The 23,351-nt window shown below is 33.6% G+C and overlaps 6 protein-coding genes across 8 annotated transcripts; 3 read left to right on the forward strand and 3 right to left on the reverse strand.

Moving 5' to 3' along the window:
- Positions 1-4,366: 4,366 nt before the first annotated feature.
- LOC106372397 (monoacylglycerol lipase) lies at positions 4,367-6,332 on the reverse strand. Its single transcript, XM_048742395.1, has 7 exons — positions 5,830-6,332; positions 5,711-5,749; positions 5,550-5,620; positions 5,388-5,452; positions 5,193-5,282; positions 5,020-5,112; positions 4,367-4,940 (listed from the first exon to the last, which is right to left on the reverse strand). Exons 1-7 carry the CDS (start codon positions 6,207-6,209, stop codon positions 4,506-4,508), a joined length of 1,173 nt encoding a protein of 390 aa, XP_048598352.1. The 5' UTR covers positions 6,210-6,332; the 3' UTR covers positions 4,367-4,505.
- A 995-nt stretch (positions 6,333-7,327) lies between these two features.
- On the reverse strand, positions 7,328-9,481 carry LOC106372398 (thioredoxin-related transmembrane protein 2 homolog). The gene is given in 10 exon segments (XM_048742396.1): positions 7,328-7,616; positions 7,720-7,872; positions 7,951-8,057; positions 8,154-8,239; positions 8,318-8,388; positions 8,676-8,749; positions 8,830-8,871; positions 8,968-9,037; positions 9,109-9,165; positions 9,252-9,481. Coding segments are annotated over 9 exon segments (762 nt in total). The 5' UTR covers positions 9,444-9,481; the 3' UTR covers positions 7,328-7,616; positions 7,720-7,809.
- A 192-nt stretch (positions 9,482-9,673) lies between these two features.
- Positions 9,674-10,976, reverse strand: BNAA10G30120D (protein NONRESPONDING TO OXYLIPINS 2, mitochondrial). Of its 2 annotated transcripts, none has more exons than XM_013812605.3 (3): positions 10,764-10,976; positions 10,523-10,641; positions 9,674-9,902 (listed from the first exon to the last, which is right to left on the reverse strand). In XM_013812605.3, the coding sequence occupies exons 1-3, from the start codon at positions 10,892-10,894 to the stop codon at positions 9,877-9,879; spliced, it is 276 nt and encodes a 91-aa protein (XP_013668059.1). In that variant the 5' UTR covers positions 10,895-10,976; the 3' UTR covers positions 9,674-9,876. The 2 variants fall into 2 exon arrangements, with proteins under 2 accessions (XP_013668059.1, XP_013668058.1); XM_013812604.3 differs by having other exon boundaries at positions 10,465-10,641.
- Positions 10,977-11,241: 265 nt separating this feature from the next.
- On the forward strand, positions 11,242-12,559 carry LOC106370647 (mitogen-activated protein kinase kinase kinase 1-like). Its single transcript, XM_048742397.1, has 2 exons — positions 11,242-11,755; positions 12,002-12,559. The coding sequence occupies exons 1-2, from the start codon at positions 11,288-11,290 to the stop codon at positions 12,365-12,367; spliced, it is 834 nt and encodes a 277-aa protein (XP_048598354.1). The 5' UTR covers positions 11,242-11,287; the 3' UTR covers positions 12,368-12,559.
- A 270-nt stretch (positions 12,560-12,829) lies between these two features.
- Positions 12,830-15,796, forward strand: LOC106370648 (probable glycosyltransferase At3g07620). 2 transcript variants are annotated; one of them, XM_013810645.3, is made up of 5 exons: positions 12,830-13,106; positions 13,288-13,776; positions 13,873-14,003; positions 14,199-14,553; positions 14,946-15,796. In XM_013810645.3, the coding sequence occupies exons 2-5, from the start codon at positions 13,294-13,296 to the stop codon at positions 15,597-15,599; spliced, it is 1,623 nt and encodes a 540-aa protein (XP_013666099.2). In that variant the 5' UTR covers positions 12,830-13,106; positions 13,288-13,293; the 3' UTR covers positions 15,600-15,796. The 2 variants fall into 2 exon arrangements, with proteins under 2 accessions (XP_013666099.2, XP_013666097.2); XM_013810643.3 differs by having other exon boundaries at positions 12,833-13,106; positions 13,236-13,776.
- Positions 15,797-20,116: 4,320 nt separating this feature from the next.
- LOC106370649 (dehydration-responsive element-binding protein 3) lies at positions 20,117-21,512 on the forward strand. Its single transcript, XM_013810646.3, has one exon. It carries the CDS (start codon positions 20,565-20,567, stop codon positions 21,285-21,287), a length of 723 nt encoding a protein of 240 aa, XP_013666100.1. The 5' UTR covers positions 20,117-20,564; the 3' UTR covers positions 21,288-21,512.
- Positions 21,513-23,351: the final 1,839 nt, after the last annotated feature.

Genomic DNA, 23,351 nt, shown 5'->3' on the forward strand with positions numbered 1-23,351 from the left:
AACTTAGTTAAAATATATATATAACTATTTTAAGTTTTAAATTTAACATATATTTTAGTTTGGATGATTTAAAAATAATTATTGGATGATTATAGAATAATTATAATTCTAGCAACATAATTGTAGTATTTAAAATAATATAAATTTAACTTGTAAGAAATTTCAGGAATTTCTGTTTGCCAGGTTATTATAATTTACTTTTGAGTCCTTATCAGCTTAGGGTCATTACTATGTATAAATACCAAGCACTATGAGAATAAACAATTCATTATAGGGCAATTGTCAATAATAACACTTTTTGAAGTTTATGTCTCAAAAATAGCACTAAAAGGAGAAAGTCACAAAAATGACATTCATTAAAGGGTAAAATATCCCTAATACCTTTGGTTTAAAATTAAATAAACAAACAAAAATAAATAAAAATAAATAAAAAAAAGAAAAAAAAATTTATAGTTTCAGATTATATGTTTTCAGATTCGAAATTTTTATAACTTTTTTTTTTGAAATTTTTTTTTTGAAATTTTTTTTTATTTTATTTTAATTTTCTTTTTATAATTTAAAAATACTTTTTGAAACTGTTTTTAAAATTTTTATTTTTTTATTTTAGTATTTATTTTTTATAAAATTTTAAACCCTAATTCCAAAACGCCTCCCCTTAACTCTAAACCCTAAGGTTTGAATTAATTAACCCAATGGGTATAAGTGTATATTTACCTCTTTAATGAAACTTATTTTTGTGACTTTGAGTCTTGAGTGCTACTTTGGGAACAAAAACTTTGTTTGGTGCTATTCTAGTCTTTTTCTCTTCATTATATTCCAAACTATTTTATTTTACAAAATGCCTTTAAATTTTGAGATCATCTACTCCGTTAGATTAGTGGTTCTCGCAGCTATAATTGCTATGTTATTCCTCCTCGCTCTGGTGGCGGCAGTTTTATGGCTCAGCAACCGCAGGAAGAAAATGATGGAAATTGCCACATATACCACATTCATATTATCATTTTTCATGTTTACACTAACCACTTTTACCGTTACTTTTAATGAAAGATAAAATACAATTATACTCTTAGGGTTAATTAATCTAGACTTAGGGTTTTTTGGAATGTGAAATTTATGATTCTAATAAATATATAAATACTTAAAAAATATATAAAAATTTTGAAAATATAGTTTCAAACATAATTTTCGTTTTTCAAAAAGAAATTTGAAAAAAAAAATTCAAAAGTTCAAAAAAAAATTTATAAAAAAGTTCGAATTTGAAAAAGTATATTTCGAAAACATAAAAATTATTATTTTTTATTTTTTTTTTATTTTTTTATTTATTTACTTTTTTTTATTTTTTTTTTAATTTTTCATTTTAATTTTTTTAATTTTTAGTTTTTAATTTTTAATTTTTAATTTTTATTTTTAATTTTTTGTTTTTCAATATTTTATCTTATTATTACCTTTTTAAATAAAACAATATTAATCCATCGAGATCATATTTATAATAAATGGAAATACATATTTATTTTTGTAATGTGTTTTAGATGCATCTATCTATATTATTAAAATTAAAGTACATTTTGGTATAATTTGAAAACATGAATAATAGTATCAAAAAGTATAGTGTAGATTTCATTAATATAACTACAATAAATATTTTTTTCTATATTTCACTCAGTTTAACAATTTCATTAATTATATTATCTTAAAAATACATCATATCACCATAATAATAGTGCAGATTTTTATTTATTAGTTAATCAACATTAATTTTGTGCCAATTATAAAATAAAAAATGTACAATAATTGGGTTTTGCTTATGGTTAAACGTTCGGTTTAGTTTGTTTTACTAAAAAAAAATTATTTGTAGTTTCAATTGGTGGAAAATTATGTAGCCAAAACACAATTCAAAGACATGTTTTATGAATAAAATAATAACTTAAATAAAAATAATAAAAATATATTACATTTATTGTCACTTAATTTTTCACTGCATATAACTATTTTTACTAAATAAAAAATTCGTTATGTTTCATTTAATTTAGCCAAACACATAGAAAGAGTCATTTTTATTAATTTGTAAAATCAGTTAGGTATGGAAATTGGTTATCCATTTAGGTACGAGTTGTTTTTTGGATATATTTTTTTTTTATTTTAGGCTCCGCTTGAATATTATAAATTTATGTGTGGGTATGAGTTGGATCCTTTTGGGTCTAGATGAATTCAGTTCTGATGTATATGAACTTAAAAATATCTAAATAACAAATGTATCTGAAACGGGTTCAGTTACTTTTACCAATAATAACCATATTACTCGATTTGGTTCAGGTCTTTTGAATATAATTAATTATATTTCGATCCATCTAAAATGTATAACACTAATTATGAAAAATAAATATCAATGTATAAGAATGTAAAAACCAATATCCGCGAAGTCTAGTATATGTTTAATGTGTATGTTACATTTTGACATGCAACAACATCAAAATATATACTTTTATGTATTGCATTTTACCTTTTTAGTAAGTGAAATTGCATCTTGTATACATAATTTTTTTTTCTAATTAAGTCAATACTTTAAATCATGCATCATGGTACTTTTGTTGATAGACACATAACTTGTCACATCATAGATAATTAGTTAATTTCGTCATTCTTTTTGGGTTTTAAACCAATTCACTCTTTTGTGTTAAAAAAAAAAAAAACCAATTCACTCTTTTAGTAAAATATATTAATCTATAGATTGTTTTAATAGGAATTACATTAATTTCTGAAATATACTTTGGTTTAGATATTCAAGTTCATTTTTAATACACTTTTCATAACAATCCAATTAACAAACGTTCTTTCTCCTTGCAATGTTAATGGAGACCGAAAAGGAGAAATCTTCAATTAAACTCTAGTCGGATCAAACTATTATCAGTCTCTCGATCTTTTTCTATCTATTATACTTCTCTCTTGTCGAGAAAATTTATTTATGGTGGGTTGACGGTTAAATTTTCTCTTTTCAATCCGCTATTACAATATCCAATATAGATTCTGTGACTGTGATCGATGACAATAAATTCAATCTAATTGTGTTAACTTTAGAATTAAGTGGTAAGAAATTCATTTTAATTGTTTTGCTTTGGAAACAATATGATGTGTTATTGTCATAGGTATAAAAGTGGTGTGGCCATAAAGATATTTAACGTTTTCAAAAATTGCAGTTTAACATGTTTATTGGTGATTATTTACGGTAGATGCAATTTCTTTGTTCTATTACAATGTTTTTAAAAATCGTTAAAAACTGATAGTTTCACCAACTAATTTTTTTTGAGAGAATCAATAAATTGGATTCTTTTTAAAAAAAAATACATATAGATCTTCTGTAGCATTAGATAAATATTATACAACAAAGAAAACTATGAAGAATAATTTGAAATTTCCTCAAAAAGGTGATAACCAAGAGGTAGCATAATGAACAACACAATGGTTCAGAAGAATTTTCTTCAGATTTTATTGTAATATTCTATAAATTTAGCTTTACATCTTATTGTACTTCTATTATTTTCTATACTTTATTATAACATTTTTTGAAACACAATTAAAATTTTACATTTATTTAAATAAAATAGTTGAAGAAACAATCTAATTAAAAGTTTTAATCCTTGTGGAGGATAGAGATAGAGTAAAATTCCCATAAATTAATAATATTGGAACTATGAAATTTTATTAATCTATAGACTTATTAATTTATAAAATGTTTTTTCTATAATTTTATGTTTTTAGAATATTTATTGTAAATTAAGAAAATAGTTAATATTATCGTATATACATTAGTTTATTTTTTTGAAATTTGACTTTTATTTTTTTATTATACAATTTGGTGTATACGAAATATTGTTTTATAAACTTTAAATGCAGTGTTAAATATAATTTTACTAAATTATCAAACTATATTAAAATGTTAAGAAAAATAGAGATAAAATTCATTGTGAATATGCAAATAATACAATATTTTAGTAGGATTATATATTTACATAAGATTTTTTAAACAAATATTATTTTATTATTTTATCGATTGAGTTATATTTTAAACTAATCCAAATAACTGATTTTTTTTTATAAATGTAGTGTGTACATTAATTTAGCGTGTTTATTAATTTATCAAATATTAATTTATAGAAATTTTACTTTACATAACAAACTACGTAAGAAACCTCAATTTTACATATTAATCATAATTCATAACCAATAGGCCCAATGGATGAAAATACTGTTCAGACTGAGCCCAAAAGATCCTAACTACAGACTAGACTTTTTAGAAACAGAAGAAACTTCGTTGCCCAAACTCCTCCTACCAAGAATTGGCTACTGAATAATAAGGGGACCCGAATAATAAGCAAACAAACAAAATGAAACAATTCATAGATAATATATGTATCTCCTACACTTTGGTTCTGATTTTACAATCACACCATTTGTATCACAACTATCTAAACAACAAGAAGACATATCTGATGTTTTCCTCTGATCTTTCACCAAAGGCCAGCGGCTGATCCATTAACATCATCGAGCCGCTTCATCATCCAACCTATGATATCGCGACCAACTTCCTCACGCTCAGGTTCAAAGAGAAGGTCGTGTAAGAAACCTTCATAGAGTTTGATGTCTTTAAACACTGATGGTGCCTGGTTATACAAGTCTTGTGACGCCAGTGGATCAGTTACTTTGTCCTCTGTGCCGTGGAGAACAAAGAAGGGCACTGTAATGGATTTGAAGTTGCGGGTCAAGTAAGCTGTTATGCGGAGAATCTCATGGCCAGTTCGGACTCTTATTGGACCGGTGTAGACTAACGGGTCAGAGTACTTGGCTAAGAGAGCTTCAGGGTCTCTTGAAACCGGAATGCCTCTCTTGTTTGCTCCTTTGAATTGGAACCTTGGAGCAACCAACGAGAAGATTGGAGCTATCGCCTACAAAGACACATATCACTTAATGATCACTTACTATATTTTCCAACCGAGAATGAAAGAAACATCTAACTTGACTTACCCCGACAATAGGATGAGCAGGTTTGACACGAAGTGCAGGCGATGTTAGGACAATACCAGCTAACATATCTTCAATAGAGGGAGATGAAGCCGCCTATAAGACAAGGTAGACAACAAATCAAGACACTGTTACAATAATGAAGAGAGAGCTTTAAAGGTACGAAGTTTAGGTACCTTCAAGACCACAGCTCCACCAGTAGAGTGACCAAAGAGGAAACACGGCACGCCCGGATTCTCAGACCTAATCTTCTCCAAGAAAGCTTCCTATATAATCCAAATCATCAACACAACAGCAACTTCAAAGGGAACATTTCTCTATTTTCATCTCCAAGAAGCAAAAAAAAAACAAAGTAATGTTTGTAAACTTACAGTGTCGGAAACAACGTAATCAAGAGAAGGAACGTATCCATGTAAACCATCACTCCCACCGTGACCTAATTACAACGTTATGAGACCAAAACCTGTTCAGACTCACAGTTTCAGAACAAAGACATAAACTAAAAAAAGAACAAGACAAGCTCGTGTTCATACCAATCCAATCCATAGCGTATACACCAAAGTTACTCGTGTTTAGCTGCTTAGCGAATTGAGAATATCTCCCACTAGAAACAAAACGAGAGATTCATCCAATTACATACAGACAAAGAACAAGACATGTGTCTGAAACAAAGATAATTAAATTTCATTTTCACCTGTGTTCATTCAATCCATGGATAATAATCAAAATCCCCCTGAAACATACACATACGTTTAGGTGAGTTTTGACCTAAACGTGCAAGCAAAGCATGCAAGGGGCTCGAAAGGCTTATACCTAAGCTCGCCGGAAAGAGGCAACCACGACCGAGAGAACAGAGCGTTACCACGTCGTCCATAGAACAAGAAACTACTCCAACGAGAATCGATTTCGCCGATCTCAACGCCTTCCGCCAACGAACGGCGCCTAGCCGTGTCTTCCTCCTCCAGCTTCCACGCCATCTTCCTTCTCCATCGCCTCGAAGGAGCAGCGGGATTCGCCTCCTCCTCCGGCGACGGAAGAGGCAAAACGCGGCGGCGGGGACGGAGAAGGAGGAGGAGAGAAAGGAAGAGGGAGAGGACGAAGATGACGCACTTGCGAAGCGTTTTCAGTATGGGGATGATCCGATTGCTCGCGCCGGAAGTCAATTGCTCGATCTCAGCCGACGTTGACGCCATCTCCGGTTAAATTAAATTAAAAAATTTACAAATAATCGGAGAAATAAAAATGAGAGGATGATGGACGGTGAAGGAGAAAGCGTGTGTGTACAGAGTTTAATGTCAGAAAAATTCAGGACAAATGGTGGGACTCCCATTTATAGTGGTGAATATTTCAATGCATCGGTAGACGACAAAGTTTTTATTAATCGGGTGCGGCGCGGGATCGTGTGAGGAAGCTACGTGGAGGTGTTGTATTGGTTGTTGGGGTAACGAGATTATGGGTTGATGTGTTTGATGGGGATAAGTCAAAGCTTTGGACGGTTGAAGATACGGTGCTTCTGGGAGGGTTCGGTGAGTAACGGTTGATGAGTTGGATGGAAGGAAGATTGGTCCGTTTCCAACATTTATTGATTTAATTGATTACCCGCGTTTTATGGTAAGCTGTTTATTTATATTTCTGAGAATCTGAAAGTATATATTTAAAATTAAATTTGATATGATACACATTATCTCGTTAAATAGAATTTGTGTGCCTGGCATAGTAAGTTAGTTAACCTATTAATTAGTTGATTATTATATACATATTCTTATGTTATGTATAGTGTACGTAAATAAAACGATTGAGAGGAGAAAGTCACAAACGAGCCAAATGTAAATCAATAATTAATGGCTTAATTGAGATTTTGGAAGCATTGAATTATGTGAACGGTTGCATAGTCTCTGCCACTAGGCATCAAATCTTTACCAAGTGTTTCATTTTCTTGTTCAGCAATTCATAGTCGCACGTCTTTTAAAGATAACGATGCTTTTTCACATATATTAGCAACGTTTGATTCAAAGAACAGCGCTTAGCTGTTGCTTTCGGGATTTTGTAATGTTTTAGCAAAATAAAGATATGATACACACGACAAAATAAGACACCGCACGGGATTTTGTAACGTTTACAAAAGTATATATTTAAGTATGTCAAATATAGTTATCATCTATTTTTATTTCCTTCCAGAAGATGGTTCATTATATTGCTACAAATCTACTTTTCATAACTGATAAATAACATTTAATATGAATATCTTAATAATTTTAATGCAGTAGAATCGATATATGAAGTGTATACTTACACTTCTAAAAATGTTAAATGTTTGATTTTCTGTCGACTTTATTGTTGTAGTTTTTCCTTTATATCTTATTTGGTGTTTATTTTAGACCACACATCCACATAGGAAGCATAATTGGTTGTACTTAAGCACATGAAAACAACAGAAAAGAGAGACGGATGACTCCCGCAACAAGCCTTGCCACTAAAAGTCATGACAACGAAAGCCACGACAAAGTCAAGAATTACTGAGATTTCATCACCATCAACATCAAGAATTCTTCTTCGGAATTAGAGCCCCATAACACTTTTAACATAATCTTCTCATCTCTCTATAACACAAAAGTAGTATCTGTGGTTTCCTCAGGCGAGACTCACTAAAATGCCTACTATAATAAGATCGAAAAAATGAAAGTGCAAGAAGGAAATGTTTGCCTGTTATAAGCCCGATTGTGCGTTGATGTGTTCAGACTGTTCTCCCAAGAAAACTCATCCACATATCATCGAATATTAATATTTCCCTGGCTATGATCCGTTGATGTAGTCAAGCAGAAGCCGATCAAGCTCAAAATATTGACACAGAAGTTTCTGCAATATCAACAATAAGAGAATCAAAATCACAGAAGTTTCTAGCTTAAGAGAAGGAATACACCCATTTCTGCAAACCTTGGTTATGGGTAAAGACGGTGTAGCGTCAACATAAAAGTCTGGGAACCGAGAAACTTCTACACCCTTTTCAAACAATATGTACGTAGGAAGCTGAGACATTCCACCTACATACGTTACACAACACATCAGTGTCTTGCACAACAGAGACTAAACGTGCTTCTGAGATCGTGCAAATGAATGAGTTCGTGAGGGACTATTACCGGCGAGAGATATTCCAAACTTTGCTGCAGTATTAGGGAAAAGTCCAAGATCAATGGTCCTAAAAGACAAAAGATTATTGGAGTACCTGAAGAACGGAAGAAGTGTGAGTGTGTATCTTACGACGAACAGTGAAATGGGATATGTTTTCTTATACAAAGCTTACGTGATGGAGAGCTCGGGAAAGCAGCCGCTTGAACGAACACACTTGGATGAACTACACGCATAGAATTCTATCTGCAAAACTTGTGAAATAGCACATCATCACACCCTTCTGAGCCAAATTTTCAATTTTCATATACATTTTTGCCGATTAAGATGTTGCAGATCAATTTTTTATTTATTTAATCTCATAATAACAAAGGTATACTATCTATTATCTAGCTTCATAGACACCATGCTATTGGAACCTATCTGTAAGCTCCATAAAAGAACATTATTCGAGTTACCGAAAAACCATTCAGGGCCATTCTGGCAACAGCTACAGCACTATATAGTAGAGGATAGATCCAGTTGCCACGTACCAACCAGTATTTAGTTGTGGTCCCATCAGATAGCAAATCCTCCAACTGCATAGGTGTTAGCTTCTTCGCAGTTCCTGCAAAACGTTTAAGCATCTTACAAGAATGCAACTTCTGATTCCTTAACAGAGAGCAATAACTTGAATACTCAACATACCTAATCTGCTAAAAGCTGGTTGTTGAGCTAAAAGATATATAACTGCACAACAAAACATTCAAATCAACATTCAAATCTTCATCTCCTACATATATAAAATTCTCAGAAGATGAGCTCAAAAGATTGTTTTATTCATACCTGAGAATATGACACTAAACCAGATCGCCACTCAATAATCCATAATCAACGAAACCGCTATGAGAAAGATCTGGAGCAAGATAATGTCTATCAGCAGATTGAACAATCAATTTCGACCTGCGACGAATCAGTAAGAGTTACCTTAGCATAGAATAAGCTATCCGCGACGAAGGCCTCCCATGTTTCCTCCCTAACCACCTACAACGGATTTCGAGCAACCGATGAAGCAAGTATGATCATCATATATGCAAATTCGATTGATACGAGTGAAAACACGAACCAACCTTGATAGCGGAGAACATGAGGAACGCTAGAAATGCTTGGAGTTCTCTGTCGAAGAGTCGATGAGAAGTGTACTGTGCGGTTGAGCTGCGAATCGGAAGGTAAGAGAAGAAGGCCATGAGATGGAGGAAGTAGTAAGGATCTGATATGATCCGACTCGTTCCTTCGATTACTCCTTCACGCTTCTTCTCCATCTTCGATCGCTCCGGTGAATCTCTGCGTCGAAGAGCTGCAAATTAGCTCCCGAGTGTGAAGGTAAAAAAGGTTTGTTTCGAAAATACAGCAGACGTCTCGTCGTTTCACATAAAAAACGGCATGGCGTTCATGTGTTGGCTCAAACTTTTTTTTTTTTTTTGAAACACGTTGGCTCAAACATTAACACTTCATGTAATCGTATTTTGATATATCAATCCAGGAGCACCAATGGACACAGACGACATACTATTTTATCGTGATGCATGAAGGTACATATTCCAAAAGAAATTGTTAATTGAATGAAAAGAAAGGAGACTGTTTATCACTCCCGAAAGACAGAAACTGATCTGAGTGACTAAGTTAGACCAGCAAAGCAAAAAACTGCGGAGAATCTGATCTCAAAGGAAGCCTATCTCTGAGGTCTTGGTCTCTTTATCGAGGAACGCTTAGGCCAAGCTCTGCAAAAAATTAAACACCATAATAGATTAGCACATTGCCATCAAAAACATTCTTGTTTCAGTTGTTTTTCAGTCAAATGCTACAACAAGTTCAAAAGAAGAAAATATGAAGATAGAACAGCACCAACATGACATCTTTCATCTCTGATCCAATACAAGATTCTTATGCCAAAACATTCTGGTGGAACCTATAGGTGTTTATGTGACCAAAGAATCTATGGCTCTGCAACACCAGTAATCCAAATAAAACTAGTATACTAAACTAAAAACGCATAAAAGCAAGATCAAACCAATGTGAAGCACGGCAAGTTTGATACATCAAGCGATCGCCAATGCTCTGAGTTCAATGTCAATAAACAGTTGGGTGTCAAAGTTGCACAGAGCTATCCAACTATAGCAATCGCCAAAGTCATTTGATTATAAACTGCTAAAGATTCTGGTGGGTTATTAGTAAAATCAAAGGAGAATCAAAGCTCTAACAGTCTATTATACTACTGAGAGTAGACAAGATGTAAATTCGCAGATATGCAAAGGTCAAAGAGTAAAAACAAAAGTTGCTTACTACTAAACACAAGATTATGGAGAATATCAAACTCCTGGATTCGCACAGCAGAGCATACCCTGAGACAACGACCTTGAATTCATCGAATCAATACCGAGGCACGAAGTCAGCCTAGCAGAAGCCACCGCACTGTACAATGGAAGCAGCGACTGAAGCGAACCTAGCTGAGCAATCGGCCTGTTAAAGTCAAAATACAAAATTGAAGAAAACCCACAAATCAGAACTACGCGAATTCAAATTTCTGAAAATTAAACAATCAGGATAGTGAAAGGCGGAAAATTTAAGATAAGATTGTCAACCTTGCAAGTCCAGGCGACGGAGGGACGCCGAGAAATGACGAAGCTGATTTGGGTCGGAGAGAGGGCTTGTTCATTGCAGATCTAAACGTAGAGAACGCTGGTTTGGATAGCGATCGACATCGAGAAGCCATTGTTGCCGATAACGAGCAGGAGTTCGATTTTGATTTCTAGGTTAAGAAGAGGGGTTTTCAAGAGGTTTAACCCAAAACGACGTCGCTTTAAACCAAAAGTCAATGAAATGAACGGCGTGCTGTGTAACACTACATCTACAAAACCACACGGCGTGTAATTTAGCATTCTTAGATTAATTAATTTGGTACAACAGGCTACGTTAAACCGAACTAAATCAAAACTTTGCCTTCCGTCTAACGCCGTCTTTGATATCTCCTACACGTCGCCGTTATTCCACACGTGTGTCATCCTTTCATACAAAGAATCTCCACATGACGTGTATAAGTAACCGTACCTATAACCTAAACGTCACATAAAACTCCAACTGCCGTAACGGATTTCTTACAAACCTAATGGAATCTGTCGGGTCCAATGACTCCGATCAAATATCTCCGTACGTCAGTAACCGAGACCAACGTCATCTCATGGCTCATCAACCGGTGGAAGATCGGATCATTCGAGCTCTCCGTCACAGGCTCCGTCTACTCAGCCGTCCAAACGACGCTACTTTCCACGTCCTCGGTGCCACGTGTAACGTCTACACCGTGACGCTAACGGCCACGCCGACTTGCACTTGTCCCGACCGTAAGAAGCCGTGCAAGCACATCTTGTTTGTCTTGATACGAGTTCTTGGTATTCCACTCGACGACAAGTGTCTCCGGCAGCGGAAACTCCGGCCATGTCTTCTTTACCGTCTTGTCTCGGCCCCGACACGACCTGACTGCCTCGCTAGCTTCCACCTCCAGCAACGGTTTCTTCAGCTTTTCGCCACCGTTAATTCACATTACGGAAACACTAACTCCTCTTCCACCCCTGCACCGGTACTCTCTTTTTCTTCCTTACTTTTTTGTTTTGTGAAAATGAAAGTATCAAAAATTCACGGATAATGTGACAAACGGGGGAATATTATTGGAACTAGCTAGGGTTACGATGCATTATAATGGTTATATTGTTCTTGAAAAATTATCAAGTTATCATCAAAGATTTTGTATAATTGAGATTGTTATACCATCTTTATATGTGCTAATATCTTACATCCATATATTATTTATTGGGATTGAGTATAGGAAAATGAGGTGGAAGACGAAGCTGCGACATGTCCAATATGTCTAGACGACATTAACGTCATTAAAAGCGTAAACGGTGAACATGTTGGAGGCGAGGAGAGCGAGAGAGCGGTGGTGAAGTGCAGGGTTTGCAAGAACAAAGTGCATGACGAATGCATGCTGAAGTGGAGGGCGAGTCGGGGACGGAGACCGGCGATCTGCGTGGTCTGCCGTTCACGGTGGCGGCGAGGCAGTGGTTCTAGCAGGACTCGTAATGTTGGTGGTAGTAACGAGATCAACTTCCACGGTAATTGTTACTTGAATCTTGCTCCTTATGTTAATGAGGAGGATGAGGATGGGGTTGGCACGAGTCAACGGTCATGCTGAGGAAGTTGAAAGATTAATTGTTACGTCATGTGTTAATTGTCAAATTCATGTAAACAAGATACACTTAACACAAAACAAACTTGTGGGTATATATCAATTTGATTAAAGTATCGTGCTGGTTTAGCAACTAGCCTTGTTATTTCAGTTTGATTATGTTTTAGAAGTATCAAGTATCCATTGTTCCGTGATATTCTTCATAAATTTTGCTCTTCAGTAAACCACAAGTTTGCACCCTAAAATTAAGTAAACCACAAGTAACATAAGTATTTTTTTATCTTTATAATGAAAACGATTTTCTTATGTTTGGATCACGTGAATTTTGCAACTTCCGATGCTTGGATAACGTTCCAGAGGAGAGTGCGGGACGCAAACGCTGACACCGAAAGTCATATCATAAATAACGTCTTCAATTTTATATAATATGGTCATTATTGTATTTCTTGGGTTGTGTAAGTTACGAAGTCCATGAAATATAGTAGGAAAGACCGGTGTATTTAAAAAATATTAGAGAAGTCTTTATCATACCTTGTTGGCTTATCAATTCAAAACACAGTGTTTTCTCCAATACTTAATTAGTCAAGACTTTTGATTGAACAAAATTAAAAGCCATCGATTGCCTTGTCTTGTCTCTTTGCTTCTTAATTATTTGTCTGATTATTTTGATGATAATCACTCCGAGAAACCTCAAAGAAACGCTAAGATCTGACCCAACGCTTAAGGCTCGTATCTGTTTCTCCATGTAAGTTGTCAAACTCTGTTTTCGAACCAGTCATCTTCTAGAGTTCACGTATCACTTAAAGTTGGTGTCTCTAGTTTTGGAATTTGATGGGTTGATTGAACAAAACAGATCCTCTCATCTGTTTTTCAGGAAGAAGATAACAGTTGAGTTATATAGAAATCTAAGCTAGTCTACTTATCAGGTTGCGATGGATCAAATTAGAGGTTTTCGGTTTCTAGGCCAAGCAGAAACATGTAGAGTTCTTCTTCTCATGACTCTGGTCGTCGCCTTCATTCTAGGTCTTCAGTACTTCGAGCTCACTCCAATATCTACTGGCACCCTTGGAAACGGCACCGTTTCTGGATTCATAGAATCCAATAATATAACTAAAGGTGATGAAAACGAAATGTTTCTTGCACCTCAAGAAGCAACCTCTGAGTTTAGACCGGGTAATAGCACTACGGAGGTTCTGAAGAGTTATGAGCACAAGTTTCTGAATAATTCTCCTAAAGCTTATGGACAAAGCAGTGGCAATGAAAGCGCAAGCTCTCATCATCCTCTTCAGCCCAAGATACCTCACAGCAACAAGAAACATGAGAGGAGCACCAAAAAACCACCGTTGGTTGTCATATCAATAACCCAGATGAATCAAATGATAGTGAAACGGCATAGTGATCCTAATAATTCACTTGTATGCATGTGACTTTACCATAATTAAGTTCCAATTCTTTGTGACCATGCCACTCATCATCTCTTTGATCCACTTTTTGTTTGTTCTTGTTCATAGACACCTCGTTGGGAATCAAATGTGGACAGAGAGCTTAAGGATGCAAGAAACAAGATCAAGAACGCGGCTTTGGTCAAGAAGGATAATACTCTTTACGCACCTCTCTACCACAACCTATCCATCTTCAAAAGGTTTAACATATTAACCGATCTAAACAATACATATATAAGGGTAGTAATTAGCAAAGGCTTACTTCTTATTTTCCAATGTTTATACATTAATAAATTATTGTGTGTACTATAAAATTTATTTTCACATGTTATCCACACAACATTACAATTAACGTTTGAACCAATCGAATCCTAAATGGTTATTGTTTAGCGCAGGAGCTACGAGCTAATGGAGCAGACTTTGAAAGTGTATGTTTACTCAGATGGGGACAAGCCAATCTTTCATCAGCCTGAGGCAATAATGGAAGGGGTTTACGCATCAGAAGGATGGTTTATGAAACTAATGGAGAGTAGCCATAGATTCTTGACAAAAGATCCCACCAAAGCTCATCTATTCTACTTGGCTTTCAGTTCAAGAATTCTTCAACAGAAACTCTACGTTCGTGATTCTCACAGCCGTAGAAATCTTGTTAAATATCTCCGAGACTACATTGATCTCATCGTTTCCAGATACCCTTTCTGGAATAGAACTCGTGGCTTCGATCATTTCTTCACCGCTTGCCATGATTGGGTATGTGATTTAAGCTTAAAACGGTCGAGTTAGATAATTTCCAATGCATTTTCTATTTTCTATTTTATTTTAGAGGAATTCTATAATAGCCCACCAATGTATTCTTTTATACAAGTATATATTTTTTTAAATATGGAATAAAAATAAAGAATTGTTATTTCTTCTCATAAATATAGAGTAAATACTAAATTTTATTTCTAAAAAAAAATAAAAGTGGATTTGAATAGATATAAAATAGAAATGAGTTGGAAATGTTCAGATTTGAATAGATATAAAAATAGGAATGATTTTTTGTTAAAATCAATAGAAATGAGTTGAAAATGCTTTTAACTGATATGATGATTTATTCATTATGATTTGGTTTACTAATGGTACGTTAGTATTTGTTGTAGGCTCCAGCTGAGACTAGAGGACCATACATGAACTGCATCAGATCACTCTGTAACGCTGATGTCGGAGTAGACTTCGTGGTCGGAAAAGACGTCTCTTTGCCGGAAACAAAAATCTCTACGGCACAAAACCCAAACGGAAACATTGGAGGTAACCGTCCTTCTAAGCGAACAATCCTCGCTTTCTTCGCAGGTAACATGCACGGTTATGTCAGACCCATTTTGCTTAACCATTGGTCTTCAAGTTCTGAACCGGATATGAAGATCTTCAACCGGATCAACCACAAATCGTACATCCGGTTCATGAAACAAAGCAGATTCTGCGTTTGCGCTAAAGGGTACGAGGTGAATAGCCCAAGGGTGGTGGAGTCGGTTTTGTACGGTTGCGTTCCGGTTATCATCTCTGATAACTTTGTTCCGCCGTTTCTTGAGGTTTTGGATTGGGAATCTTTTGCTGTGTTTGTGCCAGAGAAGGAGATTCCTAATCTGAGGAAGATTCTGATATCGATCCCATTGAGGAGATACGTTGAGATGCATAAAAGGGTGTTGAAGGTTCAAAAGCATTTCATGTGGCATGATGGTGAACCGGTTCGGTATGATATGTTTCATATGATTCTTCATTCTGTTTGGTATAACCGGGTTTTTCAAACGTTTTAGCCAATTGAGGGTTTGGCAAGTCACATGGGTAGAGTTATTGCACCAATAATCAATTTAAAATTTTTTAAATAAAGATTGTAGAGCAGTTTGTATATACGGTACCAGGTTGGCATCAAGTTCACTAATACTCCCTCCATTCCTAAATGTAGGATGTTTAAAAAAATTGATGTTTCAATATATAAAATATTTTTAGGTAACTTTAACTTTATTAAAAATTGTTTAACCAATCATATTTAATAATCTATTTTGTAATTGGTTGAATACCATTAATTTCTAATTTAATTGATATTTTTTAGACAAAAAAATAATTTTCTTAATATGTGTGTTTTTACCTAAACATCTTATATTTAGAAACATGGAGAGTAAAAAGTTTAAATGGGCAAAACAAAAAAATTGTAAATCAACTTTAAATTCTCTTGCCTTAATATCTATACAAAATGATATTTTTTGAAAGAAATAAAATGATTTATTTATTTGATGTTAGTTGGTTCAATCATTTTTATAGTTCAAAAGAACTAATATCCAAGTCACAAGCAATTTAACCGATCATCTGTGACTGTACACGAGGATTAGACCACCAAAATAATTTCCATTGCACAACCCTTAAAACTAAGAATCCATGAAGTTTATCTCAGGTTAAAAGTTTCTTCCTGTTCGATTTCCCAATCATATAAAAGCGCACACAATGAAATTTCAAGACATGCAAATTATAATGTTAAACATTTTCTTTAAGCAACTTAACATATCTTCATTATTTTCCTCTTAGACGACCTAAGCTTTTTGTAATTTCGGAACCTTTTTGGCTACAAACTTCTCGTTTGGAAGTTACTGATCAAAGACACTGTGTGGTGAGATCATGAGCCAGGGATCATGAGCCAGGCAATCCGCAATCGCATGTGACAAACAAGCAGCAGGACTGAAGCTGTGATAGGCAGACATTAAATAGTCAATGTTGTCTTTCGCTTTAATATCTTATTTGTATTATTAATAATAATAATAATAATAATAATAATAATAATAATAATAATAATAATAATAATAATAATATGTTTTGTTTGCCGAAAATTGGGAGTAAAAGAAAAACTAGAAGATGTCATTAAATGGGGATGGTGATTTTTGACTAGTGGTGTCTGATGTACTATTGAGTCAGAATCATGTTTTCTTTGTATGTTTTGTCTGTCTCTTACACCATGTTATGGTTTCCAACTTTTCATCATTTTTCACTTTTTAAAACTATATACGTACACATATGTGTGTGTGATGAATTTAAAACGAATGAGTATGTTTGGGGAAAAGAAGAAAATATAAAGAGGTAAGTGAAAAATGATCTAATACATCTAGAGTCCAATCTTAATAAATAATTTTTTGTCGACTCTTAATAAATGATTTATACGGGTATATAAAAGAATTCCCTAGACTGGTCACAATGATCTATCAACAATCTTAAGATTAATAACGTCAATCAATCGATGGTACATACATTGTCGATCCCAATGTGACTGTCTTTATAAATAAATGAAAATTTAAATGAAGATCATTAAGCACTTAGGCTTTCGTAGAGCCTACATCGAGCAACTGCAGTTATCAATCCTTTACCGCGTTTGCTAGTACGCGTACTTGACACCTGGTTGTGTTATGGCTAGAGTTCTTGTTCCTTATCATTTCCATGCACAGAGACGTGTCGGTTTTTAAGACTGCAACTATTTTTTTAGATATCGTCTGTTTTTCATAAAACCGAAAATTCCCAAAAATGTAACTTAATTTTCTTGTTTTTCCAAAATTTTCTCCAGAAAACACATGATAAATAAAATTGTTTCCCCCGCTACTGTTTACAAACTATTGTATATTAATATAAATTTACATTATAATACGGAGATGACAACAGCGCTACTACAAAGAAAATATTAGAACTATCGTTTTTGTTTCAGCATAAACATAGATAATGTTGTTAAGTTAAACTAGATAGCTAGGATCGATGAGTATTCTGAAGTAGACTAAAATTGTTAATTTACGTTTCAGTCAACTACTTTAAATAATTCTTCATGTTAATCCACAATATTAGACACATAGAAGGACTTTATTGGGTCTAAACGACAACCATTTGCGTGAATCATTGACCATATACTGTAAAGAAAAGCATGTTAAGACTAAATGTCCTACCCCTCGAGTTGTCCTTTTTCCTATCGTCTGCCATGTCTCTCTGATGAATATACTCAGGATAGTGATATATATATATATGTATGAACATATATGCTCTGAGTAAGGAATAAAAACTACCCACCATACGATATCAACTGGAATTAATTATAGTGTATGCTTATTCGGAGAATATATGTTTACACCAAGATCCAAAATTAAATTCGGAGAATATATGGAGAGCATATAATAATAATTAAATGTACTTTGTCACATATTTTGTTTAACAAATGTGGCTTGATTTCTTTTATAAAATGAAATAAAGTTCCATTGCAAACCTATACGAATATATATAACAAATTGTCAAACATTTTGATGAGTTCACAAAATTTATCATAAATACCTAAGAAATTATTATTGCAGTCGTAATTGAACTTTGACCCTATAATTGTTTTAAGGATCTTTAATCCCAGAACACAGAGCACGAAAATGAGTTTCCTGTATCAAAAGAAGAAGTAGAAGAAAAGGCATTTTCCAAAAGGCTTAATCTGGAAGATATGATATTTGGTTTTGTCTACCTAAATAAACACTCATAAAATTGACCAAAAAATTACTAGCACTCAGAAGAATCATTTTCTGCTTTCTATTTCAAAATGGGGCAGCTTTATTTATCGAGAGACCTCCATCTAATTAAGAATTTCTAAATGAGAAACGAGAAGCTTGATTGATCTTGTGAAGGGGATAAGGAAGCAAATAGCCTAGGCTTGTTAAAAGATTTCCCACGTAACAGTAAAATGATTATAGAAGTCGTAATTGATATTATCTATGTCAGTATGTGTAATATATTATGTGTCAGTCCTTATAGGTACGCAAAGGTCCCATGATTGAACAAATTGATGTCCCTCTGAAATTTTCTTCAAGTTTTCTTTTCTTCATTTGTATTTTTTTCACCAAAATGTACTTATTTGTCTGCTTGTCTGGAACCATCTTTAACCTAATATGCATTGGTTGATAGTCTTATTATTAAATAAGGAGTTTGCCCATAGATTTTCTAATGCCAGGACAAAAAGGTGTCTTAGTGATCATTTTAATTACTAGCGTTAACAATCCTATATAATTAGGATACCTTATTCAAATGTTTAGGAATTGGTATTCGTACATATTATCTCAAATGAAATCAGTACCAGATATGAAATTTCTTATTAATTTTAAAAAATAAATAGACTGATACATGGTTCTTATTAAATTTTAAATGTAACTAGTCATGGATTTTATATGGATCAATAAATTTAAGTTTCGATACCATAATAAATTCTATACATTTTCAAATTAAAATAAATTGTTGATAAGTGATTGACATGTGTCTTTCTTTAATAATTTTTGGTGTATATCTTAACCTTCAACAGAACAAAATTCATTTTCAAAATTTCTTTGATAACTGAAATTAAGTTTCGAGACATACGGTTAAGACATATGCATTAAGGCCTTCACCCTTGATAATCTTTGAGTAAAAAAAACAAATGCTTGTTGTTCAAAAAAAAAAAGCTTAAACAGGTTTTCGGTATTATTAATTTATCTGTACATAATTACAAAAATAAATCTCACTATGATGAACGTCTAACTTATTGCTAAAGTATTAGTTTTAGGTATCAAAAAAGTTCATAACTTAGGGTATAGAAATTGATTAAAGACTATGAGGCCATAGCAAAACTAATTGTTAAAAGAAATTACTTCTTAAGAATCTCGTTTCCGTAAAATTTTAATTACATGTTTATAGAAAACCAAAATCATGTATGATTAGATTCAGATGAAGATATCATGATGATATGCAAACATATCTATGTAAATGCATTATATACTTGTCATGAAAAACACCATGATCGGTTGAGTCAGAGATCTGAGTAAAAGATATAAAAACAGTAAAACTTGGGTAAAAATTTCACTATCACACAAATAAAAGATAAGATAAATATAGTGAAAAAGCTTGTCTCACCGTGTGTTTTTCGCAGAAAGAAAGTTTATAAATTTATGTTTACAAACAAAAAAAACAAACTTCATAATTTTTACGTACGCGGCTGGGACGAAATATACACTTCAATACTATAGTGAAAAAGCTTGTCTCGCCGTGTGTTTTTCGCAGAAACAAACTTCATAATTTTAGTTTTACAAACAAGAAAAAACAAACTTCATAAATTTTACGTACGCACCTGGGACGAAGTAATTGGTCTACACACTTCAATATTCATTCTTTTTTTTTTTGCTAAAAGGCTTTCCTTTAATATTCATTCTAAATGTGGTAGTCTCGTAATATGTTTTATAACAGATTTTTTTTTTTTTTGGAAATCCGGAAGATATCAAAGCAGATAGTGACATCAAGTGTGTTGTTTTATACTAATAAATATATTTTTTTTCTGAACAAAATTTTATACTAATAAATATTTTTATATAAAAATAGAGCGATTGGGTCCATTTCCTTTATTCAATACTTATTGCGTTGTTTTGGACCTTTTGGTCCCATTCTCTCGCTCTCTTCTAACTTATTTTTTTTTTAACAACTCTCTCTTCTAACTCTTACCCAAAATATTAATGCATATAAATATTTTGAGTGACTGAGAAAAATGATAGGCAACATTTTACCAACCTTTCTTCTTCTTCTTCTCATATCAAAGTTTCTCTCTCATTTCTTCATCACTTCACTGCCCTGCTTTTTTTCCTTATTTTGAATAGTTCTCGAACTTTATTTTTCTCCTGAAACTCTTTGCATAAATCATAACACAAAAACCGAATAAGAGACCGTCAAAATTGTTATTATCCTATTCGTGTAAAACAATGGTTGCATCAGCTTCAGAGAGTACGTCAGTTGAGGAATATTACAGCCGCCAAGTGGAGAGAGTGACACAACTACCCAACTCGGCTTCTGACTTAGTGGTTGACTCAAGCAAGGCAGAGCAAAACGAGAACTCAAAGAAGGCGAAACGTGTAAAAGACTCCGGTAAGCACGCTTACCCGGTTTATCGCGGTGTAAGAATGAGGAACTGGGGCAAATGGGTGTCGGAGATTCGTGAGCCGAGGAAGAAGTCTCGTATTTGGCTCGGAACTTTCCCTACGCCGGAAATGGCGGCTCGTGCGCACGACGTTGCAGCTTTGAGCATTAAAGGGGCCTCAGCTATACTGAACTTCCCTGAACTAGCTGACTCATTCCCTCGTCCTGTCTCGCTAAACCCTCGAGACATTCAGACAGCAGCTCTCAAAGCAGCACACATGGAACCAACGACGTCGTTCACGTCCTCTTCATCGTCTTCCACTTCTTCACTCGAGTCTCTAGTGATGGTGATGGACCTCTCGAACACTGAGTCGGAGGAGCTCGATGAGATCGTGGAGCTGCCAAGTCTCGGGGCGAATTACGACGTCCACGCGGCTACCTTTGGGAACGAGTTCGTGTTCTCTGACTCAGTGGACTACTGTTTATATCCTCCACCGTGGGGGCAGTGGTCGGAAGATAGCTACGGAATCAGCCCTAGTTTCAACCAAGACTTGTCATGGGATCTTTAACGAAATTTTTAATCAATTTGATTTTCTTTTGTCAAGGTAATCAGTTTGATTTTTGTATCATTATTATAAGTAATGATGTATGTAGTGTTTAATACCGTATTTATGAACCCTTTTTTGTCTTAGTTAAGCAAGGGTTTGTTTTTTTTGGTGCGTGTGTGAACTCCATAACGAATTCGTGTACAAAACTCAGTTTGTGTTTTTCTTTCAAATATTAATTTCGGTTTAGTTTGTCGGAAAAGAAGAGGAAAACAAGTGAATTTTTTGTTAAGTAACATCAAGTAAATAAAAAGTCCACTAACTTTATGATGGTGCAATAATCAATACAAATAATTGGGAGTTCAAAACTGTGGCGTCTGTTGAGACAACAACAACAACAAAAATTGTGGCGTGTTTTTCTTACAGATAAAACGATAAAAAAGGAGTACTAGCTTTTACTATTAATTGTAAATTGGAGTCTCACTATCATTAATTTTTGTTTGGTCGGAATCAATGAGTGGAGAATGGGAGCTAGGGTAAAACAAGAAAAATACAAAGTGAGAGCAACTTGTCCAAGCTGACGCAAAAATTACCACGTTTACGAATTTAAGAAACTAAATAAATTTAGAGTTTAGATTTTAAAATTTAGATTTTGATATTTAAATTGTGCTCAGATTTTTCGGGTTAGGGTTTATATTTTTCTCTAAAAACATTTGAACTTCTATTTTATATTGGAAGCTTCTATCAAACCAAAATCAAAATGAGTTGAGAATGGTTTCTATTAAGAAAAAGTTCGAATGCTATTGGAGCAGTTTACAAACCAAAAATGACTGTTCACCTCAAAAGTTAATTATATAAGCTTAATTAATACATCTGAATCTTAGATAGAATGATCCTAATATGAGGAAGATAGAGAATGTGACATGTCTAGTCCTGTCGCATGTATGTCTTTTCAAATTCCAGGATCTTAATTTTAAGAACATTAAAAATTTTACAATCCAGTAAAAGAGCTGTGATGATTTTTAAACTATTTCGTTCTAAATTTTTGTAAAACCCATGAATCAACAAAAGGTGGAGTACCATATAGTATTATCATTAACGTTCTTTTCTAATGTAAATGACCTTTGAAGATTGAATACATGTTTTTGTTAATGTATATGACTGTAATAACTTCCCATCACAAGAGTACTATATAAGCAAATCGATCTATATTTTCTAGTTTATAAAACCTCGCTAAATATCAAAGTAAGTCAAGACCACATCCTAGTTCGACTTAGAACTAGACCGCCAAACAAGTCAGCAGTTAAGCAAACCATTGCACAAAATTGTTGGGTTGTCATAGTATATATTTTTAAAATAATACCACACCGATGTTTCAAATATAAATCAACGATTTGTTAGCTTTACAGTTTTCAGGTACTCCAATCACCTCCTCTCTTTATATTCTAATTAAAACTCTAATAGCCTGAATCTCCATTCTACAACGTTTTTACAAAATTATAATTAAATCTCAGAATTCAAATGTAAAAGCTGGTCATTGTTGTTCATTAAAAAAAGTAATTGTCAAAAGAGATTCGTCCGACAGACAATTTTACCGACTGTCTGAATGCATATTAAATGCGTATAATAGTATTGGTTATTTTTTCACCTAAACTACAAAAGCACAAAGTTCAAACTAACGGTTAAAGATGAATTCAACCAACTGGATATGTGGTATTTGAGTTTTGGTAGGTTTATTTAGGTAATATATTTGTGGTTTAGTTGAGATTATGTGCTATTGGTTTGTTATAATTAATTTTGGTGTCAGTTTCTTACTTTTTGTTTACATTTGATACGATTTTTGTTTGGGTTAATTTGATCGGTTTCATTTTATTTTAGACCACATAGCCTACCTATTCCCCACTAAGTACTAACTATATCTAATCTATTAAAAGGGAAGTACATTTTGTACTTAACCCTAAGTTTTCCACAAAAATTACCTTTTCATGCCACTGGTATTAAACACAGAGTTTTACATTTAAATTAAACCGGCACACATGATTGCTTTAATAAATTAGATTTATAAAACCAACACTAAACCACTTAATC

The sequence above is a fragment of the Brassica napus genome, chromosome A10 (assembly GCF_020379485.1).
Source record: "Brassica napus cultivar Da-Ae chromosome A10, Da-Ae, whole genome shotgun sequence".
Taxonomy (NCBI): Eukaryota; Viridiplantae; Streptophyta; class Magnoliopsida; order Brassicales; family Brassicaceae; genus Brassica; species Brassica napus.